The sequence below is a fragment of the Schistocerca gregaria genome, chromosome 4 (genome assembly GCF_023897955.1).
Source record: "Schistocerca gregaria isolate iqSchGreg1 chromosome 4, iqSchGreg1.2, whole genome shotgun sequence".
In the NCBI taxonomy this organism is placed as follows: Eukaryota; Metazoa; Arthropoda; class Insecta; order Orthoptera; family Acrididae; genus Schistocerca; species Schistocerca gregaria.
Genome location: NC_064923.1, coordinates 251,852,785 through 251,861,610, shown reverse-complemented (window position 1 = coordinate 251,861,610; position 8,826 = coordinate 251,852,785). Strand labels below are relative to the sequence as shown.

The window sequence follows — 8,826 nt, the reverse complement described above, 5'->3', positions numbered from 1 at the left end:
GACTAGTTCAGTTGGACCCAGTTTCTTCCATGTAAACACAGCCTACACAATTATGTACCCTCCCCCAGCATGCACAGTTACTTTTTGATAACCTGGGTCCTGGCTTTATGGTGTCTGTGTCACACTCGAACCCTACTATCGCTCTTATCAACTGAAATCAGGATTTATCTGACCAGGCCATGGTTTTCCAGTCATCTAGGGTCCAACCGGTATGTTTATGGGCCGAGATGAGAGGCACTGCGGGTAATGTCGTGCTGTTAACAAACACACTCGCATTGGTCGTCTGCTGCCACAGCCCATTAATGCCAAATTTCACTGCACTGTCCTAACAGATTAGTTGGATGTACATCCTACATTGATTTCTGCGGTTATTTCATGTAGTGTTGCTTGTCAATTAGCACTGACAATGCTACGCAGATGCTGCTGCTCTTGGTTGTTAAGCGAAGGCCATTGGCCACTGCCTCATCCGTGTTGAGAGGAAATGCCTGAAATTTGTTATCCTTGCCTCACTCTTGACACTGTCACTCTCAGAATATTGAATTCCCTAACAGTTTCTGAAATGGAATGTCTCATGCATCTAGCTCCAACTACCATTTCACATTCAAAGTCTGTTAATTCAGTTCATGGGGCCATCATATCAGAAACATTTTCACTTGAATCACCTGAGCACAAATGACAGGTTTGCCAATGCACTGCCCTTTTATACCTTGTGTACATGTTACTACCAACATCTGTATATGTGCATATCACTAGCCCATGATTTTTCATCACCTCAGTGTTTACAACAATATGAAACTGTCAGAGAAGTCCTCCTTTGAATGCTGTTCAATTCGTGAATCACAATGGCTTGAATGTCAGTTATGCCATCAAAGCATTTGCCCTTCAGGCGTATTTCTGCATTGTTGTTTTGTGGTAGGTTTGTATTGATAACACAGTGTCATCGCCAGTGGTTCCCCCCCCTCCCCCCTTCCCCCCCCCCCCCCCTCCCTCCAGAAAAGAATTATCCACTTTGTGCATTTTAATCAGGTTCTGACAGTTGTCCACATGTAGTTTTTGTTCAAGAGTCGAGGTGTATTGAACAAAATTAACACATGCCTTTCTCTTTTCAAAACATTCTGGGAAATGTCTTGAAGTTTTGATTTAGAGATGTTGTTCCATTGTGATTTGTGAGACAACAACACACACATTATGGTTACATGTGCACTATTTAACACTGTGTCTTCACAAGTGACAGCTCAAATCACAATTGTTGTTTACAGTTGTTAGTTCACATTACAACTATAGTAATTGAGCTGATATCACCTAAACACTAGACATAAAATCGATCATAAAAGTTTTCGGATGGACATTGTGGGCCTATATTATTGACAACAGTGTGTTGCAGAATTTTGGAACACTCAATGCTGGTGTGTTGTGACATTTCTGGGGACTGAAAAATTTTCTCTGTAGCAATCAAGATTGATTCTACGAGCAATAATCATATGAAACCCAGCTGTCTCTGTTCATCCACAAGACACAGGAGGCAGTACATACTGGTGCCCAGTTTGAAGCTGTGTTCTTTGTGTTCCAGAACCTATTCAATACAGTCCAACTATTGTCTAATAAAAAAATAAAAAAATGAGAATGTGGAATATTAGAAAAGTTTTCAAATTTGTTTGCATAGTTTGTTACTAACAGAACACAACATTTAACTTGTACCAAACAGAAGGTTTCAGATTTAAAACTAATTTCAAGTGTACACCAAGAGAGTGGGACCAGTACTTTCCACTATATATATATATATATATATGTATTTTAGTATCAGTTGTAATCCCTGCACCAATCAATCCTCTGCATGTCTTCCTGAATTTTGCTACAATTTCCTAATGTAGGTAGACCTCTGTACTTACAAGCATTATCCATTAAAAGCCTCTTGGGACTTCCAGTGATTCCACTAGGTCATATATATTTGGCATGGAAGTTCCATAAGGCCTTTAATTGATAATCCTGTTAATTATTTGGTCTGTTTAAATAATTCTGGAGATTGATCCACAAAATTTCCATACATGTGCCTTTTACTTATTTGTACATTTTCTCCTTCAAAACACTCTCCTCTACAATTAATACACCACTCCCAGTGTTGTTTCCACTTGCGGAAGCAGTCTTGGTACACTGGAAATTTTTAAAAAAAATCTCTCATTTAGTTTTTTATGCAATAGTCTTGCACCAACAAGGATGAACAAGTGGATGTGTTATCATGATGCAAGATCCATGAATTGTATTGCCACATTTCAGGCCGTTTACTTCTCACATTTTCTCTTAGGGGTCGCAAAGTATTAGCATCAATTAACAATTTGTTCCTGTGGTACGAATTCATGATAAACTAATCCTTCAAATTCAAAGATAACTATCAGCATGGCTTTGACATTTGACCTGACCTGGCGAGTCTTTTTTTTTTTTCTTCTTGGAGACCCTTTCCATACCCACTGTAAAGATTGAAACTTGGTCTCAACCTCACAAATGTAGACTTATGTCTCATAATCATTTATGATTCTCTTAAGGAACATCCTGTTCTCATTTGTGCAATCCAAAAGCTTTTCACTGATAACAAGGTGAAGTTCTTTCTGGCTTTGATTCATGAGCCGTGGGATGAAATTGGCAGCAACACAGTGCATTCCAAGATGCTGTGTCAGGATTTCATGAGATGATCCAACTGAAATGTTACATTCGTCTGCAATCTCTGTCAGTCTGTCTTCAGTTAAAATGCACAGTTTTCTTGATGTTTCTGACATCAGCTTCATCGGTAGACATCAGAGGGTGTCTTGAATGATGGTCATCTTTAATTCCCATGTGGCTATTTTTTAAACCACGTGAACTTTCATAACACCAAGTGCGAATTAAGCACTCATTGCCATAGGCTTTATGCATCACTTGATGTGTCTCTATAAAGGTTTTCTTGAGCTTCGCGCAAAATTTAGTGCAGATGCATTGCTTCTTTAACTTTGCCATCTCAAAATTTGCAAACTGTGCAACACAGTGTTCTACTCAATACACCACTAAACAATAACTGACAGACATACAACACTGAAACTTCTGGCAGTTACACATTAAACGAAGGCATTTGCAGGGATGCTAACTGCATATTGCTCCAATACACCATTTGTGCAAAATTATGAATGTTCCAGAATTTTTTGAACAGACCTCATACAGAGAAGTAGCTACATTAGAAAATTGCAGCAAAATTAAGGAAGACATGAAGAGGATTGATTGGTGCGGGAATTGGCAGTTGACATTCAACATTAACAAATGTAACTTGTTGCACATAAATAGACAGAATGACCCACTTTTGTATGACAGCACAACTGCAGAACAGTCACTGGAAATCACATCCATTAGATATCAGGGAGTATGCATACAGAGTGATTTCAAGTGGAATGACAACTTAAAACTAATTGCATGTAAGGAAGGAACCAGACTGAGACTCATTGAAAATCCTCAGGAAATATAATCCACTCATAAAGGAGTTAACTTACAAAACCATCATTTGATCAACACTTGAATATTACTCATCAGGCCAGGTTCCATACGAGATAGGATTGATAGAGGAAATTGAGAAAATCCAAAGAAGAGCAACACATTTAGTCAGGTAATAAAAAGCTTCATATAGATGCTCATACAACTGCATTGGGAGACATTACAAGAGAGGTATTGTGCATAACATCATTATTTACTGCTAAAATTCTGAGAGTGTACATTCTTAGAAAGGCCAGCTGATTGCTTCCTCATACTGGTATCTCACAAAAAGACCCATAAGGTAAGTGCAGAGAGAAATGAACTCACACGTCTGCTTATGAACAATTGTTCTTCCCACAGGCCATTCATGACTGGAACTGGAAAGAGGGAGGGAGGGGGGGGGGGGTAGAGTGACTGTGGTGCACATAAAGTACCTCCATGACACACTGTAATGTGGTTTGCTCATTTTAGACAAATATCAATTTTCATTACTGTATATTTTCAATTTTCTTCTGTTCTGCAATCAACAGAGATGCTGAGAAGCTTTGTGTTATTGATTTATCAGCAGTACTTGTTTACGTACAATGTAATTATAGATCAGAGGGTATGACAATGTACACATTGCAAGGGGAACAGGTACCATTGCTAAGGTTTCCAGACAACACTTCCTTTCAAGCTGGGGGTAAAGAAAACATGTTGAAACTAGTGGCTTCTCATACAGTATCCTGTGAACAAGGGATGAAGGGCAGCAGACAGATTTAGATAAGCTGCAAAGCTGAGTGGATATTCTAGAAATGGAAAGGAAGTAACATAATTTAACATTTCAATGGCAAAGGTAACCAGCCCCTTGTAGACACCTTAAAACTTCATTCCTTTTTACTTGTCACTTCAGTGAACACACACTTTGCGAGTCGCTGAGCCCAATATGTAAGTTTCTACTGAGAGGTAAATATGGAATGAAATCTCTGTAAATATCATGAATATAATACCTCATACATACACCACATACAATCCTGTTAGGTAACCATTATTTTTGAGGAAGACCTTTAAGAGTTCTGGTGCAGCCATCAAATATCTCAATAACAAATCAAAAGAATAAGATAAGATTGGATATAGTGAGTACCAAAGCTTATAGACAGGCATTATTCATGTGCGCCTTATGAAAATGACAAAGGACTGAAAACTCCTAAGTGACTTTCAAAATGTGTTATGTAGACATGGATGTAAACCTTTATTACTGATGCTACGTTGTGATAAATGAATGCACTATCACTTTACTCCCTATTTCTTGTGGATAAATACGGTACTTTATCATGCAAACAGTTTTAATGTTAATGTTAAAATGTCAGCTCATCCATATTTCACAGTGTAAAACACTAAAATTGATGTGTTATAAAGGAGCAAGCCCTCATCATCATAATTATACAAGAATTCATTAAAAGTGATAAAGATAAAAATATAAATAAAATATTAAAATTCCATAGTCACTTCTCTTGTGACTGCATGTTCTTCCAATGTGCTTCCAGACCATTTGTCAGACGATGAAACAAAATAAAATAAAATAATATGAAACAGTGTATCCAGTCCTCAGTGTTAGCAGTGTCATATTAACACCCACTCATGTGCATGGTCTGTATACCTCCAAGAGGAGGGCACTTGGAATTCACACACATGAGAAACACTATGTTTTGTGATCTTAAACTGTTCTAATAGATCCAGTTTCGTACCCTTAACCTGTTGTGCAAAATTGTGAGGTCTTCAGTTATCAACAAAGTGTGGCCAATTTCATGAATTGGCAGTGCTAAGACCGAGTTTTCCAAATTTTTAAGGCAAAAATCATGTGTGTTCTTCATACTTCAACATGAAGGACCTACCAGTCTGACAGTATAGCTCCCATTATAACTGTTACACTGGATTTCCTGAGTACCAGTTGTATTTATCAACCTCATGTTTTAAATTGTTCCTCAATTTATATCATAGTGTGTTGTTTGCTTCAAATACGACTTTAACTTCAAACAGCTTAAAAATATTAGCTATGTTCTTCGATAAATTATGGAACATGATTTGTAACATTATATGTGGCATTTCCAACCATACACTGTTTCTTACATATTAATTTATTCACTATGTTTTCATGGAATCTGTCAGCTCTGGCCAGCTGTCTTATGATATTCAGCCCAGTCATTCTGTCCTGTTTAGGCATCGGGCCTTTAAATGCCTGAATGGAAAATCCAGAATGGAATAAAGATAGTATTATAAAATGGATGGATTGCTAGTTGCCATATAACTGAGATGTTGAGTTGCATATAAGCACAGCAAAAAGACTTTTAAACAAGTAAGCTCTTGGTTAAAAGACTTTTTCTGAATGACACACACACACACACACACACACACACACACACACACACACACACACACACACACACACGACCACGACCACGACCACTATCTCTGGCTGCCAGGGTCGGACTGCAAGCAGCTGTGTATGATGGGAGAAGCGATCTGGGTGATGGGAGTAAAGAGAAGGCTAGGGCGTGGAGAAGGGGGGGGGGGGGGGATGGCAGGGTAGGGGTGGAGGACAGTAAAGTGCTGCTTGTAGGAGCATATAGGGAGGAGGCAGAGAGAGGATAGGGCAGATAGGTGCAGTTGTGAGGGCGGGGGGAGGGGGGGGGGATAAAAAGATGGTGGGGGTGTTGGTGGAATATAGGGCTCTGTAGTGCTGTTGTGAGAGCAGGGAAGAGGATAGGTGGGTGAAGGACAATGACTAATGAAGGTTGAGGCCAAGAGGGTTACAGGAATGTAGGAAAAAATGCAGGGAGAGTCCCACCTGTGCATTTGAGAAAAACTGGTGTCAGTAGGAAGGATCCAGATGGCACAGGCTGTGAAGCAGTCATAAAATGAAGAACGTTGTGTTGGGTAGTGTGTTCAGAGCAACTGGGTGGTCCAGTTGTTTCTTGGCCACAGTTTGTCAGTGGCTATTCATGCAGACAGACAGCTTGCTGGTTTTCATGCCCATTTAGAATGCAGCACAGTGGTTGTAGCGTAGCTTGTAGATCACATAACTTGTTTCACAGGTAGCCCTGCCATTAATGGGATAGGTGAGGCTCATGATCAGACTGGAGTTGGTGGCAGTGGGGCTGGGAGCAGGGGTCACATAGGGATGGACGAGGATATTGTGTAGGTTTGTTGGGCTGTGAAATACCACTGTGGGAGGCGTGGGAAGGATAGTGGGTTAGACATTCCTCATTTTAGATTCCGATGATGTAGAAACCCATTTTAGGAAGATTTGGGTATGGGGAAGTGACCCCCACAATTTTAATAGTTTCATTTTTATCGTGCTTACTCTTATAGATTCACGTATAATAATTATGATGAAGGCTTGCTATTTTGAAAAGTGTCAGTTTTTAGTGTTTTTAAACTGTGGAAGGTGCTTGAGCTGACATTTTGACATTGATTGTAACAACCAGAAAGTTGTATTCAAAATGGATACAATCATAGTGTTAACATTTTTCTTACCATATCATTTGATCGTGCATTTATTAATGTGCTGCATCTCTGGTTGTATTTGAGGTCAGGTTCACAGAGATAAAACTGGTGAACATCGTTAGGATCACGATGTCTGCCCTCCATGTGCATCGTACATATGAATTTGCTTGGTTTGCTGCTGCGGGTATTTTTTCTAGCCTCAACAACATCAATATCTGCAATGGAATATAGAAGATAATAGGATTTGAAGAAGAGCAAAAAAAAAAGAAAAACAAATAAATCTCCAACAAAAAGAAGTATTTCAGTATTACTACTTAGAATATGGCACATCTACATTGTTTTAAGGTGCAAATTCCATATGAACCAACAAAAGAAGTATTTCAGTATTACTAATTAGAATACGGCACAGCTACATTGCTTTATGGTGCAAATTCCATCTGTACAGTAAGCATTTTGGAGACACACAGGTTTCATCTTTTATGTTATACATTATTTTTGTCATTAAAAGAGTTTCTGTACCTTTCTGCCAAATGTAACTTAAAGCTTGGTACACTTCTTTAACTTCCAGTAATACTCAAAAAGTGTATGTGGTGCTTAGTGGTTGTGATCCCAAAATTTTACTGTGTGTGTGTGTGTGTGTGTGTGTGTGTGTGTGTGTGTGTGTGTGTGTGTTTGGGAGGGGGCTTTAAAGTGCAATTAATGACTAAAATATATTGCCATTGGACTGTCTTTCTCAAAATGAACAATGGCTACCTGGTTGAGACCTGAGAATTCTGTTAAGTATTGGGTAGTAGAAGTAACAGTAGCTCCCATAATGCGTACTTCGGATTAGGGTAAATGTGAAAAGCTTTTGCACAGATATATGATGGAGAATTACAATGGTTCAACATCAGGAAAAATGCATATAGCTCTCCTAAGTATTTTACATTACTTATAGCTGCTTCCATGGCTAAGGAGTAAATCAAACAAGAGGAAGTCATGGATAGAATAACAATAATATGGAAAAGATGGATTGCTACTCGCCACATAGAGGAGGAGTTGTCGTAGATAGGCACAATGAAAAATATCTCTGAGTGTTAAGCTTCTGGACAAAGTCTTTCTTCCAAAATAGGAAACACACACACACACACACAGACGGCTGCAGTCTCTGGGTTCGGGATTCTGACTGTGTCTGATGTTAGCAGCAATCTGCTGGGGTGGGTGGTGGGAGCTAGGGAGCAGCATTGGTTTAGGAGAGTGTGTGATAGCAGGGTAGGGGTGAGGGAAGGTGCTGTGCTGCCTGTGGGAGCGTGCAGGGATGAGATGGGCACTGGATAGGGCCACTAGTTACCAGAAGACCATGTGAAAGAGAGGGGGGAGAGAAGAGAAATGGTGTGTGGGAAAACAGCGATAGGAGTGTTGGTATGATAGGAAGCATGTTACGGTGCAGGAGTGGGAGCAGGAATGGGGTGACTAGTGGAAGATGAGGCCATGTGTGTTATGGGTACAAAGGATATATTTGCAGGGAGAGTTCCCACCTGCTCAATTTAGATAAGATGGTGTTGATTGGAAGAATCCACATGGCACAGGCTGTGAAGCAGTCAGTAAAGTGAATCACAAGCACATGGTGTTGGATAGCATGTTCAGCAACTGGGTGGCCTAACTGTTCTTCAACTGCAGTTTGGCAGTGGCTAGTCATGTGAACAAACAGCGTGTTAGTTTCTGTGCCCACATAGAAAGCAGCAAAGTGCCACACATACTCTCAACCCTGTGCCACGTTCTGTGGAAGCCACAACTGTAAGAACTGTCCAGTACTGTACAAACTGCTACTGCCCTGTTACAAGCAGAGTCACAGGTGAAAGCAATATT

General features: G+C 39.8%; 2 protein-coding genes across 2 annotated transcripts in view; one reads left to right on the top strand and one right to left on the bottom strand.

The window, feature by feature from the left end:
• Nucleotides 1–8,826, top strand: part of LOC126365921 (phosphatidylserine lipase ABHD16A) — a 202,930-nt gene that overhangs the window by 155,411 nt on the left and 38,693 nt on the right. The window lies entirely within an intron of this gene.
• LOC126365922 (uncharacterized) overlaps nt 1–8,826 on the bottom strand; it is a 29,300-nt gene that overhangs the window by 2,165 nt on the left and 18,309 nt on the right. The window contains exon 4 of the mRNA XM_050008673.1: nt 7,009–7,193. Coding sequence (XP_049864630.1) covers nt 7,009–7,193 — 185 coding nt within the window. The remainder of the gene's footprint in view (nt 1–7,008; nt 7,194–8,826) is intronic.